A 24,938-nucleotide genomic window follows, 5' to 3' on the forward strand; every position below is an offset into this window, starting at 1 on the left:
AGTGGGGCGCCTCCCCCATCAGCCCTGCTGTCCCCTCCCACCCCGGACGGAGCCCATGCCCACCGCCAGCGGCCCCCAGGCTCACCAGGAAGCCCGAGGTGCTGTCCAGCAGGCAGCGCACGCGGCAGACGAAGCAGCGCGTCAGGAAGGCCGCGAACTCGGCGGGCGCACTCCGACCCCCGTCCTGGGCCCCGAGCAGCCGCCCCAGCACAGGGTCCTCTCCTGTGGGGGAGACCACACACGCAGATGAGCCCCCGCCCTGGCGCTGCTCTGCTTCTGCAGCTCCGCTGCTGAGCACCGAGTGATCCCACCCTTGCTTTGCTGGCTTTGCTCCTCGTGTTCGGCCGCGTGCTGCTGTCCGGGCTGGGGTGGATGCTCTGCCCCGAGTGATCTACAACCTCCTGCCTGCCCTGCGCCTGGTCCCCTCAGCCCACTCCCGCCACCCTCCAGGGTGGGGGTGCCCAGCGCAGGGGGCAGCCAGCCCTGCATGGGCAAAGGTCTCAAAGGGCCTCCTGGGTAGCCCTGTGTGCTCGTGAGGGAGGTGGCCGGGGCCCTGCCTGGCAGAACAGAGGAGCCTCCCACAGGCCCTTGTGGGCGGTGGAGGGGCCTTTGCTGGCAGCACTGTGACCCACCTGCCTCTGCGGCCAAGGGCTGCCCGGTCTCCGCCTGCGGAGGGTCCATGGCCCAGTGCAGCTGCCGGCAGAAGTCCTGACGGTCGTCCACGTGGATGTAGTCATAGATGTTCTGGTGCATCACGTCCGTCTGCAAGGCGGCAGCAAAGCCCTTCTACCCTGCCCTGAACAGGTTTCCCCATTCCAGGGGTCAACAAGCACAAGGGTCTGGGCCCACCTGCCCGATGCAAGTCACGGCTGGGAGGCAGGAGCTCGGGCTGGAGGGGCCGCCCTGGGGGCCTGCTGGCGGGGATGCCGCTGCTGCAAGCACCCCTGCTTCCCTGGGGACTGTGGCACACAGGCTGGCTGAGCAGTGTCTGGGTCTTCCACACCCTGACCGGGAGCAGGCACCCACCCCAGCTCGGCCCTGGGTCTGGACCACAGATGCCCTGGGGCTGATTTTCCTGGCCCTGGCCTCTTGCCATCATTGTGCATGTGTACATGTGTGCATGGCTGTACGTGTGTGTGCGTGGCTGTGTGTGCATGGCTGTGTGTATGTGTGTGAATGGTTGTGTGTGTGCATGGCTGTGTGTGCATGGCTGTGTGTGTGTATGTGGCTGTGTGTGTGTGCATGGCTGTGTGTGTGGCTGTGTGTATGTGTGTGCATGACTGTGTGTGTGCATGGCTGTGTGTATGTGTGTGCATGGCTGTGTGTGTACATGGCTGTGTGTATGTGGCTGTGTGCGCGCGTATGGCTGTGTGTGTGTGCGTGGCTGTGTGTGTGCATGGCTGTGTGTGTATGTGGCTGTATGTGTGTGCATGGCTGTGTGTGTGCGTGGCTGTGTGTGTGCGTGGATGTGCATGTACATGTGTGAGTGGCTCTCTGTGTATGTGTGAGTGGCTGTGTGTGTACTGTGTGTGTGGTTGTGCATGCATACATGTGTGCATGGCTGTGTGTGTGTGCATGGCTGTGTGTGTGCGTGGCTGTGTGTGTGTGTGGCTGTGTGTGTGCATGGCTGTGTGTGTGCGTGGATGTGCATGTACATGTGTGAGTGCTGTGTACGTGTGTGAGTGGCTGTGTGTACTGTGTGTGTGGTTGTGCATGTATACATGGCTATGTGTGTATGCATGCATTGCTGTGTGTACACGTGTGCGTTTGCACTGCAGGTGTGCACAGGCATGTGCGTGCGTGCTCGTGTTCTCCCTGGTCTGTGGAGCTGTCTCGCTGACCCACTGTCATCTGTGCAGATGCAAACATTGGCCCTGCCCTGCTTGCCCCCCCCACGGACTCTGACAGCCCAGCACCCAGCACTCCTCACGCTGTTCTGCTGTCCTCCAGAGCTGACCTGTGAGCCACGTGCCGTCGGCGAGATCACCGGGCGTGGCCCTGCCGAGGCAGCTGCAGCAGAGTAACAGTTTTGTGTGGCCGGGGAACGATGCTATAAATATGCAAATGAAAACAGCATCCCCACCCCGACCTGACGCTTCCAGTGTCCACCTGCCACGTGTGAGGTGGGAGTCAGGACTCTGCTCACATGGGGATGTGGGCCCTAGTCCACCTGCACTACAAGCCCCATGTCCAGCGGCTGTGTGTGCCCAGCCCCCTGCCCTGACCACTGAGCCTCACGGGACCCCTTGTGTCCATATTGGGAGCCCACAGCCCCCATCTTGCTCCCCTCTCTGGATGGCCGGGACACCCTGGGCTTCTGGCATTTCCACGTGGATTTTAGGGTCATTTGCCGAAGCCCAGCACCAGGCCAGTCCGCCTCTCCTGCTCTCTGGTAACCTGATCTGTGGAAAACAGGGATCTGTCATTGTGGTCTCAGCAGACCCCCCCAGCAGTGTGAGTCTCCCCTCATCCCCAAATGCCCACCCCTCACACCCCACTCCCAGGCCCACGGCCACCCCTGACAAAGCCGGGCACGGAAATCTTATCAGAAAGCCCAGTGGTCTGAGAAGTGGACGGCAGCCGTTTCTAACTCCTGAATTCAGCAGACAACGACAGACGTGACAGACCTGGTGGAAGCCCAGGTAGTCCGCGATGGTCGCCGACGCGTAGAAGATCATCCCCTCGGCGCTCACCACCAGCGCGAAGCCGTCGAGGGACTGGAAGAGACGGGGGAGGCTGTGGCTCATGGGGAACGGCGCCCAGACGTGCCCTCTCTGCTGACCGCTGGCCACACGGGAGGCAGCAGGTGGTCCACATGGCCACACACGCTGTCATCCGTCTAGTGGCCGTCAGGGCTGGGGCTGGCGGATGAACGCGTCGTCAGCAGAACGGGAGCCTCACTGGGGCAGACCCCAGCCCACCAGGCTTTCTTCTACTCGCTATTTTAGAGACTAAGAAAAAAGTCCCTGAGCGCGTGTCCTGAACACTGTTGAACTCCATCAAGCGCTTTTTCTTTCTATCCTGGAACAATCACAGTTGCTCTTCTGTCTACTCTTGCATGTATAACAAATTCTGTGATTTTTTATATGTTCTTGGAGGTGATTGATGGAAGAGCTAACCATCCATGGGGCAGGCATTTGGGCAGCAGTCGAGATGGCGCTTGGGACCCCCGCATCCCATGCCAGAGGCCTGGGTTCGACTCCTCCCTCTGCTCCCAGTTTCTGCTTCCTGCTGATGAGCACCCTGGGAGGCAGCAGTGAGCGCAAGTGCTCGGGCCCCTGCCACCCACAGGGGAGCCCTGGACTGAGCTCCTGGCTCCTGGCTTTGGCCTGGCCCAGCTCCAGTGTTGCGGGCATCTGGGGAGTGAACCAAGATCTGTCCGTGTCCCTCTCTCTGCCGTGGAGGATGGCCCAAGTGCTTGGGCCCTGCACCCCATGGGAGACCAGGGCAAGCACCTGGCTCCTGCCTTTGGATCAGCGCGATGCGCTGGCCGCGGCAGCCATTGGAGGGTGAACCAACAGCAAAAGGAAAACCTTTCTCTCTGTCTCTCTCTCTCACTGTCCACTCTGCCTGTCAAAAAAAAAAAAAAAAAAAAACCCTGAAAAAAATACCAGGGGGGCTGGCACTGTGGCATAGTGGGTAAAGCTGCCGCCTGCAATGCTGGCATCCCATGTGGGTGCCAGTTTGAGTCCCAGCTGCTCCTCTTCCGATCCAGCTCTCTGCTATGGCCTGGGAAAGCAGTAGAAGATGGCCCAAGTCCTTGGGCCCCTGCACCTGTGTGGGAAACCTGGAAGAGGCTCCTGGCTCCTGGCTATAGATCGGCGCAGCTCTGGCCATTGCAGCCAATTGGGGAGTGAACCAGCAGATGGAAGACCTCTCTCTTTCTCTCTCTCTCTCTCTACCTCTACCTCTACCTCTACCTCTCCTTTCTTTGTGTAACTCTGACTTAAAATAAATAAATAAATAAATCTTAAAACAAATACTATGAAATTGGCAGGAAGCTTCTCTCCTTATTTTGGAGTCAGGGAATAATCACCATAAACGGTCCAGCCCCCCACGCCTCTAACAGTCATCATAACAGGCCAGCCCCCCACGTCTCTGGGCCACGTCTCTTTCTGGGCCCATGTCTCTGGGCCCACATCTCTGGGCCACATCTCTTTCTGCGCCCACGTCTCTGGGCCACATCTCTTTCTGGCCCACGTCTCTGGGCCACGTCTCTTTCTGGGCCCATTCTCTGGGCCCATGTCTCTGGGCCACGTCTCTTTCTGGGCCCATTCTCTGGGCCCACGTCTCTCTCTGGGCCACGTCTCTTTCTGGGCCCCCGTCTCTGGGCCACGTCTCTTTCTGGGCCCCCGTCTCTGGCCCCCGTCTCTGGGCCACGTCTCTTTCTGGCCCACGTCTCTGGGCCACGTCTCTTTCTGGGCCCATTCTCTGGGCCCACGTCTCTCTCTGGGCCACGTCTCTTTCTGGGCCCCCGTCTCTGGCCCCCGTCTCTGGGCCACGTCTCTTTCTGGCCCACATCTCTGGGCCCATGTCTCTGGGCCACGTCTCTTTCTGGGCCCACATCTCTTTCTGGGCCCACGTCTCTGGGCCCATGTCTCTGGGCCACGTCTCTTTCTGGGCCCACGTCTCTGGCCCACGTCTCTTTCTGGGCCCATGTCTCTGGCCCACGTCTCTGGCCCACGTCTCTTTCTGGGCCATGTCTTTTTCTGGGCCCACGTCTCTGGGCCACGTATCCAGGGTGGGATGATGAGGCCCTTGACGCCAGCTTCACCTCCCAGATTGTGTAGCTTGGGCGCATTTTGAGGAGACAGTGGTGAAGGGTTCAGGTGGGCATCAATCACTGGGTGTCACATGTTCACATGTGTGTCGATCACTGGATGTCATGGTTCACATGTGTGTCAATCACAGGATGTAACGTGTTCAGGTGTGTGTATCAATCCCTGGATGCTGTGTGTTCAGGTGTGTGTCAATCACTGGATGTCATAGTTCACATGTGTGTCAATCACAGGATGTTACGTGTTCAGGTGTGTGCATCAATCCCTGGATGCTGTGTGTTCACATGTGTGTCAATCCCTGGATGTCATGTGTTCAGATGTGTGTCAACCACTGGATGCCATGCGTCCATATGTGTGACAATCCCTGGATGTCATGTGTTCACATGTATGTCAACCACTGGTTGCTGTGTGTTCAGGTGTGTGTCCATCACTGGATGCAGCATATTCCACATGTGTGTCAACCATTGGATGCCATGCGTTCACATGTGTGTCAACCACTGGGTGTCACATGTTCACATGTGTGTCAATCACTGGATGCCGCATGTTCACATTCATGTTAATCACTGGATGCCGTGTGTTCACATTCGTGTTAATCACTGGATGCTATGTGTTTACATGTGTGTCGACCACTGGGTGCCATGTGTTCGCATGTGTGTCAATCCCTGGATGTCATGTGTTCACATGCATGTCAACCACTGGATGCTGTGTGTTCAGGTATTCATTTGTCTCACGTCAACTCCAGAACCTTGAAGCATTTTCCAGAATGCATCTGCTGCACCCTGGTGTGTCCATGCGTGTTGCCCGCTGTCCTGTGATGACTGAGTCTGAACAGACGCTTTGCAAAAGGAAGAGTGATGTCCAGCGTGCACGCAAAGGCCTCAGAGTGCCATCCCGCGTGCAGCAGGGTAGTCAGCTCAGGAGGGCAGCACTGTCCTCGGGGAGGACCAGACGCATGGCGGCGGGGGGGGCGTCTGGTGCTGCGATTGCTTTAGAAAATGTCACTGAGGCCGGCACTGTGGCATAGTGGGTAAAGCCGCCGCCTGCAGTGCCGGCATCCCATATGGGCACCGGTTCGAGTCCCAGTTGCTCCACCTCTGATAGTCTCTGCTGTGGCCTGGGAAAGCAGCAGCGGGAGACCTGGAGGAAGCTCCTGGCCTTGATCAGCCCAGCCCTGGCTGTTGCAGCCATTTGGGAGTGAACCAGCGGAGGGAGGACCTCTCTTTCTCTGTCTTGTTCTCTGCTTTGCAAGTAAGTAAAGACAAATTTATATGAAAATGCTAATAGGCCCCAATTTCACATTAGGAAATAACATCAGTGACCAAGCGCACTTATCCAGGAAGGCAAGGCTGGCTCAGTGTTAGAAACGGGTTAATGTTGCAGGCCACAATCACAGATCGAAGGAGAGAGATCTGATGACCGTCTGTACGCCGGCAAAAGCTTTCATCCAAATCCAAGTCTCATCCCCATGCGCAGCGTCCAGGGAACGGCCAGGCTGGGCACCTTCCTAGCACGAGCGCGTGTGGCACAACTCACGCTCACGCAGCGGCTTCCGGAGCACCCCAGCAAGGCGCCTCCTGCGAGGCCAAGAAACCAGGCGAGGGGGCCACTCACCCCTCCTGGGGGCATAAAGTATGGCCCCCAAACACAGCGCCCCCTGGCCGTGTCGACAGCCTCGCTGGGACACAGACAGACCTGTGTACTTATCTACGTTTGTGGCTACTGCCCACTGCGGCACTCGCCGCCTGGCCCTCTGCGGCGCTGTTTGCTGACCCCCGTCCCTGCACGGATGCTGTTGCAGAGGCATCAGCTGACCCTCGGAGACCGGGCCCTTAGAACGGGAAAGGGATGCTGCCGCGTCTGCAGACGCCATCACCATGTTGTCTGCACGCCCAGAGAATCAGGGACAAAGCAGTTCAGAGGTGTTCGCTATGCCATGAACTCACGAATATCAACAGCCTGCACATCCCAGAAAACACCCAAGTTCTGCTCCTAGACACAAGCTAACAAGAGACGCAAGGCTGGGGCCGGTGCTGTACCATAGCTGGTAAAGCCGCCGCCTGTAGTGCTGGCATCCCATTTGGGCGCCGGTTCGAGTCCTGGCTGCTCCACTTCCAATCCAGCTCTCTGCTGTAGCCTGGGAAAGCAGTAGAAGATGGCCCAAGGTGTTAGGCTCCAGCACCCACATGGGAGAAAAAGCTCCTGGCTCCTGGCTTTGGATTGGTGTAGCTCCAGCCATTGCGGCCAACTGGGGAGTGAACCAGTGGATGGAAGACCTCTCTCTCTCTCTCTGCCTCTCCTTCTCTCTCTGTGTAACTCTGACTTTCAAATAAAGAAATAAATCTTGAGAGAGAGAGAGAGAGAGAGAGAGAGAGAGAGAGAGAGACGGAAGGCTGATCTGGGAGAGGGGAGCCGGCCCTGGACCCTGAATTCACAGGTGCACCGGGCACTTGCAGGCACAGCGCCCCCTGCTTGCTGGGAGCAGCACGTCCACACCTCACTGCCGGACACGGCATCAGGCCTGTGTCACCGCTGGTGGGCGCCGGTGCTCGAACAGATGCGTGACAGACTCAGAGCACAAACACAAGCGTCACCAGGCAAAGGTGCCACCTCCGTCCTCGAGGCCAGCGTGGGCTTCCAGGGAGGAAGAAGACCTGCGGACCCCACACCGCCACGCTGCTGCCAGGCACGCCTCGCCCCGCTGCCTGTGGCCACTGCGCTCCTCCTCCCAGCACGCGGGGAATCACTTTGCTGTTGCTCTCTGCCAGGTCCCCTCCAGTTTCCCAGGCCTCACAGAGCCAACTGGCTTCCACGCCTCGGGATGGTGTGAAAAGTTGGGTATTTTCTGCTTCTTAGAAATATCCCAACGTTTGCTTCTAAGAGTGAGAGGACCAACCCCTGCCTCTGGTGTTCCAAGGCTTCTCCCCACTGCCTGACCAGCTCATCCATGAGTGTGAATCCCCAACTGGACGCCGCCTAGGACGTCTGGCCGTAGGGGCAGAGACTGGGGCTCCCCAGCCTTGTTTCCTGATGTGGGGGACGAAACGCAGAGCAACCACTCCCAGAGAGAATGTGGCCCCCGGGGAAGGCTGAGACCTCAAGGACCGGCGTGAGCCTGTGTGGCCGTGGCCGCCCACTAGGGGTCAGGAGCACTGGCCGGCTGACGGCTGCCTCCAGACGACGCTTCATCTCTCTGCTTTGTTCCTGTTCACTGGGCTGTAGATCTGCTCTGCTGGTGCTGTGGGGTGCAGAAGTGGGCATCTGACCGAGACCCAGGTCCGCCCGGAGCTCATGACTCTCCCTACACACCTGGTGCCCGGCCCAGGCTCCCAGCCCCAAACCACAGCCGTCACAGACACAGGACAGAAACACTTGTCGAGGCCCTCGTTTGAGTCCACGACTGCTGAGACACTGTAGCTGTGCACAGTGTCAGAGCGAGGCATGGGCAGGCAGCTGGGCGGGGCTGCTGGGTGGAGGCAGAGCTGGGATCCCCGCCTCAGGGACTCCCCACACCTCGGGAGAATACAGGGGTTGGGGGGGTGCACAATTGCAGAAGCGTGGCCGGTGGTTCAGGCACAGCCTATACCCCAGCAGCTTTTACACATCCATCAGAACGCACCAGGGAACAACAGCCCCATGCAGGCTCCAGCCCTCGCCCACGGGCTCCCGGGACCTCAGCCGGGGGCTACTGTCAGGGACACTCAGGTCCCAGAGCCTCAGTCCCCAGACGCGTGGCTCTCAGGGACGTCTGGGGTCTGTTCACAGCACTAGACCAGGCTGGCTCTGAGCGCTGGCCCGTGGCAAGGAAGCAGTTCTCATGGCGAGCGGGGAAGGGGGAACCCTGGGGACAGTGTTCGAGCCCTGCGTGCGAGTCCTTGCCGGGCAGACTGGCCATTGCCAGTGACCACCACCTCCCTCCCCCAGCTCCCACCTCCCACCAGCTCCAGCGTGTTTTGGGGGTCTCCTCAGGGGCTGTAGCTCCAGCCCTGGCCAAAGGCAGGACCCATCATGCCCAGACCCCTCGTCCCTCATCCCCCTGACCCAGCTGGGACGGTGCATTTTAGAGGAGGTTAAGTTGTGATAAAACACACAGAACACGAAGTCCACCATATTCACCCTCAGAGTGGATGCTTCCATGGTGCTGACGTACGTCCACGGGCTAGTGCAGCCAGCCCCTCCCCTCCCCCGGGGACTCTGTGCCCCCTCCCGGCCCTGCACAGCCCACTGGGCGCCTTGCTTAGGTGGTGTCACAGTGTCGGGAATGCCACTGGGCACAAGGTCATGATGCTGCCCCTCCTTCCTTGTCCCTCCGCGCACCTCTCGGCCTCGGTGGGTCCTGCGGCTTCTGTCCCCATGTGAGCGGACCCTGCAGCTCTCTGCTTGGCCTCCTCCAGGGTCACCCACGTCCTTGCAGAAGGCAGACTCCTGCTTTCCCATGGCTGCCTGGTGGCCACACACTCATCCACCAATGGACACCCGCCTGGGAGTGCAGCAGCCCCTCAGCAGGGGTCTCGGGCCTTGATGCCCACCCAGAGGAGGGACTTCTGGGCCAAAGGCAGGGCTGCTCTCTCATTTCTGGGGGACACAGGCACCCTCTCCCCTGCACCCAGCCAGCATGTCTCAGGTGTTTAATGACAGCCGCCTTGCACTTGCAGTAGGGCCCCCAGTGGCTGACCCTGACGGTGGCTGACCCTGCAGTGGCTGACCCTGAGGGTGGCTGACCCCGAGGGTGGCTGACCCTGCAGTGGCTGACCCTGCGGTGGCTGACCCTTAGGGTGGCTGACCCTGAGGGTGGCTGACCCTGCAGTGGCTGACCCCAAGGGTGGCTGACCCCGAGGGTGGCTGACCCCGAGGGTGGCTGACCCCAAGGGTGGCTGACCCTGCAGTGGCTCACCCCGAGGGTGGCTGACCCTGCAGTGGCTGACCCCGAGGGTGGCTGACCCTGAGGGTGGCTGACCCCGAGGGTGACTGACCCTGCAGTGGCTGACCCTGAGGGTGGCTGACCCTGCAGTGGCTGACCCTGAGGGTGTCTGACCCCGAGGGTGGCTGACCCCGAGGGTGGCTGACCCTGCAGTGGCTGACCCTGCAGTGGCTGACCCTGAGGGTGGCTGACCCTGGGGATGGCTGACCCTGGGGATGGCTGACCCTGCAGTGGCTGACCCTGCAGTGGCTGACCCCAAGGGTGGTTGACCCTGTGGTGGCTGACCCCGAGGGTGGCTGACCCCGAGGGTGGCTGACCCTGAGGGTGGCTGACCCCTGGTGGTGTGAAGGTGGGCAGGGCGGGCACTTCTGCGTCCCCGCCTGAGAGAGACGGTTCCAGTCCTTGGCACATTTTCAAAATCAGGTTGTTTGTGTTCCTGCATCAAGTGGTTTCATTGTGGACGTTGTGGACGTCACCCTGTATCACACATATTTTCTCCCGTTCTGCAAGCTCTCTGCCCTCTGCTGATTGGTCCCTTGCTTCTCAAGGCTTCGTGCAGCCCCGCTGTGGGCTCCTGCACCCTGTGGCTGCTCCTGTCACCAGGTCTTGGTGAGCTGGGGCCACAGTTGGGAAGGGCCTGCTCTTGCCTGCGATCCTGGCCACACACAGAAGGCGTGCAGGAGCCTGGGGGGCCGAGGCTGCTCTCTGCCGCCCCTCAGAGCCACCCAGGCCTCGGCTTCCAGGGATGTCCTTCAGCGCTCCGTGCCTGTGCTGGGCCCTGCTCGGGTGAGGCCTGGGCCACGACAGGGGGCAGGAGTGGACTGCCCACAGCCGTGCACAGGCAGGGGCTGGGCCGAAGCAGCCCGTGCTCCCCAGGCAAGGCCACCATCACCATGGTGCCCACACCTTAAGAGCCAGGGCAAGGTCTCAGGATGGAGGGGCCCGATCACGGAGGACCCCAGGCTGGCACTGCCCACCCACCAGGCTGCTGCAGCCCCTCCCCGGCCTGGGATGTGGGCAGAGCCAGGGTGGGCTGACGCTGGGGTGCACAAGGCACCGCCTGCTGGCGAACACCGCTCGGCTCAGCCACGGCAGAGACAGCGCGAGTGAGGTGAGGACTCACAGCAGTGCCCGGGCTGCGGTGAGGGAACGACCTTGGGGTCTGGCCGTCTGGTCCACGCCAGGCCTCGGCGACCCCAGGCCTGTGCAGGTGTGCGGCTGGCAGTGCCGGGCAGCCCAAGGGCGGAAGCCGGCCCCGTGGCCCGGCTTGCCGGCTCCCACGCCGCCTGTCCCAGCTCAGCTGCCACGTCCTGGTGATGCCCTTCTAATAATAGTTCAAAGACCAAAGGCATTTTCAAGCCTTGAGAACATAAAATGCCTCCTTAAAAAAGACTTTATGAGATTAGTCACAACCAAAAACAACCTTCGTTTTAACTCACAAGGCAGAGTTTTTTTAAAGACCATAAAAATGCCGTTTGTGGAGTCATATGGATTCAATATCGGACTCCGAGCTGCAGGACCGTGGCCAAGGCCTCCCCACGCGTGAGGCCATCCTCCAAGTATGCACGCCGGACACTCGCCGGCCTCTCTCCCTCTCCGAATTCTACAGCAGGTTTTTTCTTTTCTAACTCGGTACATGGAAAACAAGATCACATTTCCAAATGGAAAAATGGCTCTGGCATCCAGGTTCAGGCTGCGCTTTCTCCGGGGAGGGTCACGTCTGGACGCCACGGAACACTGCACCTGCCCCTCAGAGGGCACGGGGAGGGGCCCACCCACCCTGGGCAGGGCCTGAGACCAACGTCCTCACAGAGCTGGGGCTTCCTCTGGCAGCCTGCGAATATCCCGATCCCTTCCAGTCCCGTGGCAGGAAGAACGGCCAGCGAGGACTTCAAAGGGTATTTCTGTCAAGGTCACGGCCGAAGGAGAAACGGGGGAAAGCGGTGACTGTCCCTGCTCCTCCTCGGAGCAGAGGAAACCGAGCGCCGGCTCCCCGGGGAGCAGTTGCCACGGCGACACAGCAGCACACTGAGGCCAGTCACGCGAGCGAGCGGGCACCAGGCCGGCGGCAGGGCAGCCGGCCCGGCCTCCTGGAGCCAGATCACTCGCGGGCCGCGCCATGGGGTTTGCGTGCGAGTCCTGACTGGCTGTTTACAGCTCCCACAAACAGTAAACTCAGCCGCCCACAGCCCCCACAGCAGTCACGGCACATGGAAGCTTCTGGAAGACAAGGTTGCCTGACAGTGCCATGGCCACTGAGGCACGGGCAGGTGCGGCCCCCTGGGGCCCGGCTTCTTGAGAACAGAGCGCAGTTGTTACACCAGGGTCTGCTTCCTGAACATGGACACCCGGCGAGACGCTCACGGGGCCGGGGGTGACTGTGACACCCCAGGAGCCCTGCCAGAGCCAGGCCCCTGCTGACCCCTCCGTCTTCAAGCGTTGCCCTGTGGACACTATGGGCACTGCTGACGTCACCCCGATTTTCTCCCATTCCCAAGCTCTCCACCCTCCGCTGATTGGTCCCTTGCCTCCAGGGTCTCAGCCTCTAGGGCTTGGGGGCTCAGAATCTGCCTCGGACAGGCGTCCGGGCCTCTCCTCTGCACACAGCAAAGGACACAGCCAGCCAGGGTGGCCTGGGGCCAAGGACTTCCCGGGAAAAACTTCATCACCAGGTGCCCCGGCTGCTGCCTCCTCAGAAACAATGACCAAGGGACCTGACAGGTGGGGGGGGGGGGTCCTGGTGAGGGGTGGTCCACGGTGGGACAAGGGCCAGGATCCCCCAGGGACCCACTCTCCCAGGCTCTGGCAGGGACCCCTGTGGCCGGGGCGGCCTGCGCAGGCACCAGCCCTGGGGAATCACCGAGCCCTTGCAAATGGACAGGGCTGCAGTTTCAGGGAGCACAGTACATCACTGGGCAAGAGGCAGGGTCAGAGAGTGGCCCACCACAACCACCCAGCACCCAGGGAGTGGACCTACCACGAGCACCCAGCACCCAGGGAGTGGCCCCACCACAACCACCAGCACCCAGGGAGTGGCCCACCACAACCAACCAGCACCCAGGGAGTGGACCGACCACGAGCACCCATGGACTGACCCGTGGACTGACCACGAGCACCCAGCACTCAGGGAGTAGACTGACCACGAGCACCCAGCACCCAGGGAGTGGACTGACCACATTACACAGCACCCAGCACCCAAGAGTGGCCCCACCACAACCACCAGCACCCAGGGAGTGGACCACCACAACCACCCAGCACCCAGGGAGTGGACCGACCACGAGCACCCAGCACCCAGGGAGTGGCCCCACCACAACCACCAGCACCCAGGGAGTGGACTGACCACGAGCACCCAGGGAGTGGACCCACCACGAGCACCCAGCACCCAGGGAGTGGACCGACCACGAGCACCCAGCACTCAGGGAGTGAACCGACAATGAGTACCCAGCACTCAGGGAGTGGACCGACCACAATCACCCAGCACTTAGGGAGTGGACCCACCACAACCACCCAGCACTCAGGGAGTGAACCCACCACGAGCACCCAGCACTCAGGGAGTGGACCGACCACAATCACCCAGCACCCAGGGAGTGGCCCACCACAACCACCCAGCACTCAGAGAGTGGACCCACCACGAGCACCCAGCACTCAGGGAGTGGACCCACCACAACCACCCAGCACCCAGGGAGTGGACCCACCACGAGCACCCAGCACTCAGGGAGTGGACCGACCACGAGCACCCAGCACCCAGGGAGTGGACCGACCACGAGCACCCAGCACTCAGGGAGTGGACCAACCACGAGCACCCAGCACTCAGAGAGTGGACCCACCACGAGCATCCAGCACTCAGGGAGTGGACCAACCACAATCACCCAGCACTCAGAGAGTGGACCCACCACGAGCACCCAGCACTCAGGGAGTGGACCCACCACAACCACCCAGCACCCAGGGAGTGGACCGACCATGAGCACCCAGCACTCAGGGAGTGGACCAACCACGAGCACCCAGCACTCAGAGAGTGGACCCACCACGAGCACCCAGCACCCAGGGAGTGAACCGACAATGAGCACCCAGCACTCAGGGAGTGGACCGACCACGAGCGCCCAGCACTCAGGGAGTGGACCCACCACAATCACCCAGCACCCAGGGAGTGGACCCACCACGAGCGCCCAGCACTCAGGGAGTGGACCGACCACGAGCGCCCAGCACTCAGAGAGTGGACCGACCACGAGCACCCAGCACTCAGGGAGTGGACCAACCACGAGCACCCAGCACTCAGAGAGTGGACCGACCACGAGCACCCAGCACTCAGGGAGTAAACTGACAACAAGCACCCATGGACTGACCCGTGGACTGACCACGAGCACCCAGCACTCAGGGAGTGGACCGACCACAACCACCCAGCACTCAGGGAGTGGACCAACCACGAGCACCCAGCACTCAGGGAGTGGACCAACCACGAGCACCCAGCACTCAGAGAGTGGACCCACCACGAGCACCCAGCACTCAGGGAGTGGACCGACCACAACCACCCAGCACTCAGGGAGTGGACTGACCACGAGCACCCAGCACTCAGGGAGTGGACCGACCACGAGCACCCAGCACTCAGGGAGTGGACCGACCACAATCACCCAGCACTCAGGGAGTGGACCGACCACAACCACCCAGCACTCAGGGAGTGGAGTGACCATGAGCACCCAGCACTCAGGGAGTGGACCGACCATGAGCACCCAGCACTCAGAGAGTGGACCCACCACGAGCACCCAGCACCCAGGGAGTGGACCGACCACGAGCACCCAGCACTCAGGGAGTGGACCGACCACGAGCACCCAGCACTCAGGGAGTGGACCGACCACAATCACCCAGCACTCAGGGAGTCAACTGACAACAAGCACCCATGGACTGACCCGTGGACTGACCACGAGCACCCAGCACTCAGGGAGTGGACCGACCACAATCACCCAGCACTCAGGGAGAGGACCGACCACAATCACCCAGCACTCAGGGAGTGGACCCACCACGAGCACCCAGTACCCAGGGAGTGGACCGACCACGAGCACCCAGCACTCAGGGAGTGGACCCACCACGAGCACCCAGCACTCAGGGAGTGGACCGACCACAACCACCCAGCACTCAGGGAGTGGGCCGACCACGAGCACCCAGCACTTAGGGAGTGGACCGACCACAACCACCCAGCACTCAGGGAGTGGACCGACCACGAGCGCCCAGCACTCAGGGAGTGGACCCACCACAATCACCCAGCACCCAGGGAGTGGACCCACCACGAGCACCCAGCACTCAGGGAGTGGACCGACCACGAGCGCCCAGCACTCAGGGAGTGGGCCGACCACGAGCACCCAGCACTTAGGGAGTGGACCGACCACAACCACCCAGCACTCAGGGAGTGGACCGACCACAACCACCCAGCACTCAGGGAGTGGACCGACCACGAGCACCCAGCACTCAGGGAGTGGACCCACCACAATCACCCAGCACCCAGGGAGTGGACCCACCACGAGCGCCCAGCACTCAGGGAGTGGACCGACCACGAGCGCCCAGCACTCAGAGAGTGGACCGACCACGAGCACCCAGCACTCAGGGAGTGGACCAACCACGAGCACCCAGCACTCAGAGAGTGGACCGACCACGAGCACCCAGCACTCAGGGAGTAAACTGACAACAAGCACCCATGGACTGACCCGTGGACTGACCACGAGCACCCAGCACTCAGGGAGTGGACCGACCACAACCACCCAGCACTCAGGGAGTGGACCAACCACGAGCACCCAGCACTCAGGGAGTGGACCAACCACGAGCACCCAGCACTCAGAGAGTGGACCCACCACGAGCACCCAGCACTCAGGGAGTGGACCGACCACAACCACCCAGCACTCAGGGAGTGGACTGACCACGAGCACCCAGCACTCAGGGAGTGGACCGACCACGAGCACCCAGCACTTAGGGAGTGGACCGACCACAACCACCCAGCACTCAGGGAGTGGACCAACCACGAGCACCCAGCACTCAGAGAGTGGACCCACCACGAGCACCCAGCATTCAGAGAGTGGACTGACCACGGGCACCCAGCACTCAGGGAGTGGACCGACCACGAGCACCCAGCACTCAGGGAGTGGACCGACCACAACCACCCAGCACTCAGGGAGTGGACCAACCACGAGCACCCAGCACTCAGGGAGTGGACTGACCACGAGCACCCAGCACTCAGGGAGTGGACCAACCACGAGCGCCCAGCTCGCACCTGCCCCCTCCAGGCTGCAGGCCTGGGGCCTCACAGCGACCGCGCACTCTGGCGCTGCTGAGTGGAGCCCTCCCCGTGAACCTCTGCTCGGCATCACTCGTTCATGGTTTACATCTGCCGGTCCTGGGGGAAAAGCTGCTGCAGTGTGGGTGACGCGAGCAGCAGCTCGAGAGGAGGCAGGAAGCCCGGGGTCGGCCGTGGAGTCAGCAGGGAGCTCTGATGTCACAGCGCTCTCCAAGGGAGCCGGGCAGGCCCCCGGGGCCCGGCCACACCCAGGCCTCAGCCCTGCCCCCCAGCCCCACTCTACCCACTGGCCCCTGCTGGCCCTGTGCCTCTGCATCCAAGGGTGTCAGGCCCTGAAGCGGGGACTGGGTGCACGGGGGCACCCCATGCACCTCGGTCTGGGCCTCAGCCTCATCCTGGGGGGCTGCACCCTTGCCCCAGCCACCCCTGCTGGACCCAGGCAGCCCCTGCCTTCTGGTCTTCAGGTCTCAGGTCTCAGACCCGCCCCTCCTGGCCTCAGTCCTGGAGGGCTCGTGGCCTGGTCACCAAGGGCCCCTTCGAGCCACTGGAGCAGAGGAGGCAGAGGCTGTGTGTCCACCCCTCGCTGATCAGAACAGTGCCCCGCCCATGGAGCACCTGGAGCTCCCAGCACGGGGCAGGGCCCTGGCGACTCCTTGTCCTGGGAAATCCCGAAGGGGAAGACGAGCCTCTGGGTCTTCCTCTGGAAGGGCAGAGGCCTCGCGGTGAAAGAGCCACCCCACCCCTGCCCGTCAAGCGCCGGCACATCTGGCCGCTGGGAACTACTCGGGAATTTTGTGGCGGTTTTTCCAGAAGCCATGCCAGCACAGCAGTGCCGCTCAGTGTCTGCTACGTGGCCACGTGGCTCGGGGCTTCCTGACGCTCAGGGCTGCACTCACAGCCGCTTCTGTGAGACCCTAGCTCGGTGCCTGTGGGTGCAGGGCCAAGTCAGGACCCAGCAGGTAACCCTGCCTGAGCCCCTGAAGCAGCCAGCATGGACAGGAGCCACCTCGGGCAGCCACTGAGCCAGCCACTCCCTGCCAGCGACCCCGCCCCCACAGCAGCCTTCTTAAATGGAGGGCCCTGTAGAGGACCGGCACCTGCACACTGCACCTCACCAGACAGCCTGCACGAAACCCACGCCCACAGCCCTGCTCCTCCTCCTCCTCCAGGGCCTGGGACATGGCCTGCCTGGTGGGACAGCAGCAGGTGGTCAGGAACAGGGGAAGCTGATGCAGGCTGAGCTGCCCCTGGCAACCCCTCCCTCCTTCCTGGGCAGCCCTGGCCAGAGTGACCCTCGCAAGGCTCCTTTCTAAAGGCTAGCCACTAACAAGGCACCTTCGCCAGTCTGGCCATCTGGTCCCCCCGAAGCCTCAGGCAGGGCAGAGCCAGCCCTGTGTCCCCAGTTCACAGGCCAATCACAGCACCGGATCTGCTGCACAAGAACCCGCACCCCCCGGTCAGCCTGGGAGCAGAACGAGCCGCGGCAACACTGGGCAGGCATCCGGCCTGTGGGCAAGGCGCTGAGACCCACGTCCAAGCGGTTGAATTCCCGCCTCTAGCTCCTGGCTCCAGCTTCCTGCTAACACAGGAGGAAGCAGCAGCGGACTGCCCACCCACATGGGAGACCCCACTGGGTTCCAGCCCCTGCTGTTTTGAGCACTTGGGGACACAGGACATCTCTGTGTCCAGGCCTTTCTAATGGACACAAATAAACACACATTTCTTTCAGAAAAGGAAAAGGTGAGCTAAAGACAGCTGGCTCCGCAGTGGGGCTCCGTGGTGATTTTTAAAGAGAACATCGGAGGCAGACGCAAAGACGCCAAGCGCCCCAGAGAGCAGGGGATGGCGACAGCGACTGGACCCGTGGGTCCTGCGGCAGCACTGGGCGCCGGGACAACCCCCTCCACGCATGCATTTCCATGCACATGGACCTTACAAAGTAAACTTGTCTTTTAATTCCATTTTCCATGAACTTTTTGAAGTACCCTCATATTTCTGAAGGAAAAAGCAGCTTTGACCCAAACCTGAAGGCAAATGGCATTTTCCAGCCCCAAGTGGAGACTTCAGGGGACCCTGAGAGGACACATCGAGCAGAGAAGCCCAGGAAGGGGCCCAGGCCTGGAGGGGACTTCAAGAACAAAGATGAAAGCCGACATCCCGACATCCAGGTGGGACTTTCTGGTAAAGGCAGAGCCGAGCGGAGAGGGGCCGGGGCCAGCTGACCCCGCGGGAGCACAGAGCCGGGCCCTGGCGGCAGCCTAGCTGGGAAGAGTGGGGGAAGACGGGGAGGGCGCCACACACAGGCTGTGAGGACCCAAGGCGGCCAGGGCCCATTCTGCCTCTGCCCACAGGAGGCTGAGGAAGAGGAGGGGGCTTGGAGACCAAGGGCTGGAAAGACGTAGCACACGGCGGGCAGCAACCTTGGGAAACAGGAGCCAAATGCCCAGCACAAGCACACTCCCCACGCAAGCCGCTGGCTTCCCTTGCCCGTGCCCACCACACCCCCCACCTCCGGCGCCGCCCCTTGCTGCAGCCTGTCCACCCTGCGCTCGTCTGAGAAGCGTTGCTGCTCTCACGTGCAGGCGCTCCGCAGAGCCAGGCACAACGCGCTCTGCGTGCCTGAGGTTGACGTGGTTTTCAGCAAACGTGTTTAGCCTGAAGAACCCACCTCAGCTCCCGGCTCTGCCGGCCTCAGTCCCTGAGCCGCAGCTCCCGTGCCTGGTCCTGGTGCAGACCTGCCGGAGATGCTGGTGGAGAGGAAGCAGGGGCTTGGGCACTGAGTGCCGGCACCGCCTGTGATCCTTCCCGACCCGCTGTCTGGGGTGCAGGCCTGAGACCCCCGCTCCTGGGAGCCCCTTCGGTCGCCCTGGATCTCTGGGTCCCTGAGGGCGCAGCCTTGCGCGGGGCTGCCGGCCCTCCCGACTTTTTCTCTTCTTTGCTTCTCTCTCCTGAGGGGATCTCCCGACTGCAGCGCCCATGCCTCTCGCCGTATTCGGGGGTCCTGTGCTCACAGTTTCGGTCTCACTCTTGCTGTCCCTCTGGGCTCCCGTTTCCTCTCAGTGACCCTCAGCTGTCCCGTGCGTCCCAGGACAAGGCAGCCATGCGTGGCCTCTTCCCTCTGGAGCTGTGACTCGCTCCCTTCTCCCACACCAGCCTCTCTCCTGCAGATTCCAGCCCGGGGCAGGCGCCCTGGCAAACCTCGCCCCACACCGGAGTGCAGGTTAGAGTCCAGGCTGCTCAGTGTCTGACCCAGCTCCCTGCTACTGCACCCTGGGAGGCAGCAGGTGAGGGCTCGAGTGCTGGGGCCCCTGCCACTCACGTGGGAGACCCAGATTCAGTTCCCGCCTCCTGGCTTCAGCCTGGCCCAGCCTTGCCCAGGCTGCCTATTTTGTGCACTTTTGGAGCGAACCAGCAGATGGAAGCACAAAGCACAATCGACGGATCAACCACTCTCTTTCAAGTAGATGCAAACTAACACGTGGAAGGAACCAGCCTGGTGTATGCTGTTTTCACAGCAGGTGCCATGTGGCTGACGGGAAGCCAGGCCTGAGGCAGCCCGTGCAGTGGGTTCTGGCTGGAGGCCTCCCCAGAGATCACGGAGCCCCCGGGCTGGGCTCCCACGGCCCAGCCACAGACCCCCTTCTGTGGCCAGCACTGCCCTAATTACCTTCAGAACATGGTTGAACGGGGTTTCCCAAGCATCCCTACCCCAGGGCTGCCTCCAGGTACCTGGGCCGGGGGCTCCCTGGTGTTGCTGTGCTCTGAGCCCAGGGTCGGCCCCGACTGACGTCTCCATGGCTCCCTCCTCGTTGATTTGCAGGGATGTTGTGTGACATTGCAAAACAGCCACTGGCTGAGTTCACGGCTTCTTCCCTTTGAAATCTGTGATGCCACTCCCGTCCCTCAGCCTTCACCATCCCTGTCCACCCAGCTGGGCCCCTGCCAATGCCAGGGCCTAGCTGGTGGGAACCGTTTTCCTGCCAGGGGCCATTCGGGGCTTTATCGCATCATTCGCAGGCCACAACGATCAACCTAAGAATGAGCCAGCTGCAGATCCTGACTGTGGTGGCCTGGGCAAGGCCGAACCACAGGACCACCACGGCCTTGCTCGGCCCACAGGCCGTCCCCCACCCATACTCCCTGGACAGCTGCCTGCCCAAGGAGGTCTCCCCAAGGAGCAAAGACGTGGCAGGCCTCGCAGGTCACCCAGGCACGTGTGGCTGCTCCTCCCAGCCCCCGCCCAGCCCCCGCCCAGCCCCCTGCCCAGCAGCAGCTGCCTGGTGCCTCTGCCCACCCCCCACTGGACTGCACTTCGTTGCCCGTGTGGAATCCGTGAAGGAGATCCTCCTGGGCTCTGGCTTTGTGGTGAGAACTGGTGTCCGCAGCGTCCAGCCTGGGCTGCAGCCCCCTCCCACGAGCTTCCTGTTTCAGGGCGGCCAGCAGGAACCAAATCTCTGTGCTGCGGCCCTCAGAGTGGGCACACACCGCGACCAGCGCAGCCCTTCCAGCGGCTCTGGGCTTTGAAACTGAAACCCCAGAGTCTCTGTGGGCCCAGACGGTCACGGCACCGACTGCTACCCAGGGGTGTCTTGGGCCTGGTCCTGGAGGAGGCTGACGGTGGGATGGGGCCCCCAGCTTGGACACCAGCCCCGCACGCTGCCAGGGCCCGCCACAGGCTGGGGCCCCCAGTTTGGAGGGGGCCCTGCAGGCCGGCCTGACCCCTACTCCCTCCAGGATTCTCTCGGGGAGGCCCTGAGAGCCGAACTTGGGGCGCAGACGCAGACCCTCAGTCTCCGTCTGGGGGGTGACAGGGCTTCGGAAGGCCGCCTGTTCTGAGCGGAGCAGTGCAGGATGGGGGGATGGGGGTCTGCCCCACCCCTGAGCCTCTCCAGCCTGAACAGCTGCCCCCCGCCCCGCCATGAGCTGGAGTCATTTGGGCAGGACAGTCACGCTGGCTGAAGTGTCCCCAAATCCAGTGTCTCCGAACCTGAGGTTGGCCTTGCTTGTGAACAGGGGCGTGGAGATGTCACTTAGGTGGGGGTGGCCCAGGCCCCTCGCGTGGGGGGTTCTCTGCTGGGGCCACAGGACCACGGGCAGCACTTGGCCCTCAGCCCTGGGACACGGTGCTGTCAGGGGCTCCACGCAGGGGTTTGTGAAGGGGGCCCCAGGCAGCCCCCCAGCAGCCCCCAGCTCTGGCAGGTGCGTCCTCAGCATGCAAGTGAACTCTGTTAGAGTTGGAACCTGTATGTTATAATCCCAAAAAACATTGAAATGAAACACACACCTGACATCCAGTGGGTGAGCTAAAATAGAATTCTAATAAATACGCGCACAGCCAAAACGAGGGCACAAAACATGAGCGAGGGGAACAGAAAAAAAAAAAAAAAAAAAAAAGCAGTAACCCTAACTCCAGTATCAGGAGTCTCCCCAGACGCAGGGCCTGCACGCGCAGCCGGTCAGACCCAACCGCGCTTCCCATACAGCGCCAACGGCGAGCACGGGGCCGGCGCGCCAGGGAAGCCGTGATCACCGGGGAGGGGCGAAAGTGCAGACGTGGGGCAGGAGAAGCCGGAGCAGGGGCTGAACGCGCGGAGAAACACACTAACTCCGCGAGAGCACACGCCCTACGTCAGAATCCCGCAGCACACGCGGCAGGACAAACACCAGGACCAGGACAGCACCTGAGGGCGGCAGCGGCCTCGCTCAGGCTGAGGTCGGCGCTGGCGGCGGCGCCCCGCATTCACGGCGGAACGCCCAGCTATCCGCACCCACGGCGGAACGCCTCTCCCCGCGGCGGCGCCCCGCACCCACGGCGGAACGCCTCTCCCCGCGGCGGAGCCCCGCACCCACGGCGGAACGCCTCTCCCCGCGGCTGCGCCCCGCACCCACGGCGGAACGCCTCTGCCCGCGGCGGAGCCCCGCACCCACGGCGGAACGCCCAGCTATCCGCACCCACTGCAGGAGGCCTCTGCCCGCGGCGGAGCCCCGCACCCACGGCGGAACGCCTCTCCCCCGCCCCCATCCACTGCAGAAGGCCTCTCCCCGCGGCAGCGCCCCGCACCCACTGCAGAAGGCCTCTCCCCCGCAGCGGCGCCCCGCACCCACGGCGGAACGCCTCTCCCCGCGGCGGCGCCCCGCACCCACGGCGGAACGCCTCTGCCCACGCCCACAGCCCGCGTTCTGGGCTACAGCATTGCCCTACACACCTACAGGAGTAGCCATCTTCACAGCCCTGCCCTCGACCATAAGGAATCTAAAGGATCCCACACCTTGGGCGGCGCGGCGTTTGCGCGATGGCGAGGCTGCCGCTTGAGACGCCTGCAGCCCAGTCACAGAGCCGGGGGTTGAGCCCCAGCTCTGGAACCTGCACTCCGGGAGGCGGCAGTGACGGCTGAGTACTGGGGTCAGTGCCGTCCAAGTGGGAGACCCGGATGGAGCTCCAGGCTCCAGGCGGGGCCAGCCCCAGCTTTTCAAGAAATCTTCTAATGGTCTCGGTGGGAGCATCAGTGCTACACAGAGGAAAGAGCAGGGACGCAGATCCCCCAACAAGCTGGTGTTAGCTGGCAATCACACAGCCGCTGGGGCTGGGGCCGTGGTGCCGCAGGCTAAGCCTCCACTGGCTATGCCAGCATCCAGTGTCAGAGCGCCTGTTCCAGTCTCCACTTCTGATCCAGCTCCCTGTGGGTGCACCTGGGAGGGCAGCAGGTGATGGCCCACGTGCTTGTGTCCCTGCACCCAGGTGAGGGACTCAGATGGAGCTCCAGGCTCCTGGCTTCAGCCTAGCCCAGCCGTCCGCAGAGTGAACCAGCGGATGGAAGTTCTCTGTCTCTCCCTCTCTTCCTGTCACTCTGCCCTTCAGATAAATAAATAAATCTTAAAGGGGGGGACTCCCTATTTTTCAAGAACATAGACACACAAAAATCCCACAAAATCCCACAAAAGTCTCAAACTGAACCCAGTGATGGAATGCAAGGTTGGCTCAGCATTGGGAAACCACTGTAATTCACACCATTACCAGCCTGAGTAGACAAGGAAAGAGCGTTTTACAAACCGTGCCACCTATTCGTAGTAAGACCTCGCAGCAAGTAACAAGCAAAACTCCTCCACCTGACATGAGGCATCCATGGAAAACCTCAAACACACACAAGCTGGCATTGTCATTCACGCTGAGGTTCCCCTGCCCTGCGGGATGTCCGGGGATGCAGTGACAGCAGACACACACCTTTCTCCACTCTCGGAAGACACGGGAGTCACGTGCAGAAATCCCACAGAAGCCATTAACACTTTGACGGGCCGGTGCTGTGGAATGAAGGTTAAGCCACCGCCTGCAGTGCTGGCATCCCACATCGGCGCCAGTTCTAGTCCAGGCGGCTCCACTTCCGATTCAGCTCTCTGCTGCCGCCTGGGAAAGCAGCAGATGATGGCCCAAGTCCCTGGGCCCCTGCACCCACGTGGGAGACCTGGAAGAAGTGCCTGGCTCCTGGCATCAGATCAGCCCAGCTTAGGCTGTTGTGGCTGTTTGGGGAGTGAACCAGCAGATGGAGGACTTCTCTCTCTCTCTCTCTCTCTCTCTCTCTCTAACTCTGCCTTCTCAAAAATAAAAAAATTTAAAATAAAAAAGGACACTTCAAGAGCTCCCACTGGGTTAAAAAGGTCAGAGAAGGTCACCTTGGAAAGTAGGCTGTGTTCTATATACTAGCAATGGACAACTGGAAACTGAAATTTAAGTCTCCCTTCTGATAACAAAAATAGGAAATATTTGGGCATTGGTTTAATACAAATATACAGGCACTGCATGCTGAAAGCAGAAACACGGTGACAAACTCAGAGGCCCCGCTCGGTGTTTGGGAGAAGCAGGGTTGTTGGATGGGAATTCTCCCCAGATCCAATGACTGCTTCAACAACTCCAGGGAAAAACCAACAGGGATTTTTGTAGGATCAATAAGCTAATGCTAACCTGCATAGAAGAAGATAAAGGATTCGGAGGGCAGGAAGACTGAGAGACAGAGAGAGATCTTCCATGTGCTGATTCACTCCCCGGATGCCCACAACAGCCAGGGAGGGACCAGGCGGAAGCCCGGAGCCCAGGACTCAACCCAGGTCTCCCACACAGGAGCAGGGGCAGGGCCCAGTCCTTGAGCCGGCACTGCCCCTCCGTGGGCTGCGTTAGAAGGAAGCTGGAGTCAGCGGCAGGTCTGGGATGAGAATGCCAGCTTAACCGCTGCCCCAAGTGTCCGCCCACGTGATTTTGAAAAAGAACAAACTGGAATATTTACCCAGGTGCTGCTCAGTTACTTGTACGCAGTAACGGTCGGGTGTGCTGACCAACAGAACAGAAACAGACCTACGAAATGCAGCCAGCTGATCTGCACAAGGTGTGAGGGCATTTGGTGGAGAAGGGACAGCCTTTCTAACCTGCGGCGCTGAAGAAGGAGAATACAGTGGAACTTGACCTGTACCTCACACCTTGGACCAAAGGTGGCCAAACAGGGATCTTCCACCTGGACACGAAAGCTTAAGAAAGGGTTCTGGATGTGTCACCAAAAGCACGGACTCCAGAGGCCGGCGTGTGGCACAGCAGGTCAAGCCGGCACCTGTGTCACCCGCATCCCATGAGCGCCAGTTTGAGTCCTGGCAGCTCCCTGCTAACGCACCCATGAAGCAGCAGAAGACCCCATGTAAGCTCGGGCCCCTGCTACCCTCGTGGGAGACCGGGTGCAGTTCCAGGGTCCTGGTGCAGCCACTGGGGGCAAGAACCAGCAGATGGAAGAGGTATCTCTTGCGTGTTCCCTCTCTCCCCCTATCCTCTTTCCCTGATTTACAGATAAATTAGTCTTATTTAACAATCATGGCCTTGGGGCTGGCGCTGTGGCGTAGCAGGTGAAGCCGCCGCCTGCAGTGCCAGCGTCCCATATGGGCGCCAGTTTGAGTCCTGGCTGCGCCACTTCCGGTCCAGCTCCCT

The 24,938-nt window shown here is 61.5% G+C and overlaps 1 protein-coding gene across 5 annotated transcripts in view; it reads right to left on the reverse strand.

Moving 5' to 3' along the window:
- The window catches only part of AHRR (aryl hydrocarbon receptor repressor), a 69,813-nt gene that overhangs the window by 12,354 nt on the left and 32,521 nt on the right, over positions 1-24,938 (reverse strand). For 4 of the 5 annotated variants that reach the window (XM_070056963.1, XM_070056960.1, XM_070056961.1 and 1 more), the window contains 3 exons: positions 2,628-2,717; positions 633-762; positions 86-222 (listed from right to left, as the gene is read on the reverse strand). In XM_070056963.1, coding sequence (XP_069913064.1) covers positions 86-222; positions 633-762; positions 2,628-2,717 — 357 coding nt within the window. The remainder of the gene's footprint in view (positions 1-85; positions 223-632; positions 763-2,627; positions 2,718-24,938) is intronic. The other variant, XM_070056964.1, reaches the window with a different exon arrangement.

The sequence above is a fragment of the Oryctolagus cuniculus genome, chromosome 14 (assembly GCF_964237555.1).
Source record: "Oryctolagus cuniculus chromosome 14, mOryCun1.1, whole genome shotgun sequence".
Lineage (NCBI taxonomy): Eukaryota > Metazoa > Chordata > Mammalia > Lagomorpha > Leporidae > Oryctolagus > Oryctolagus cuniculus.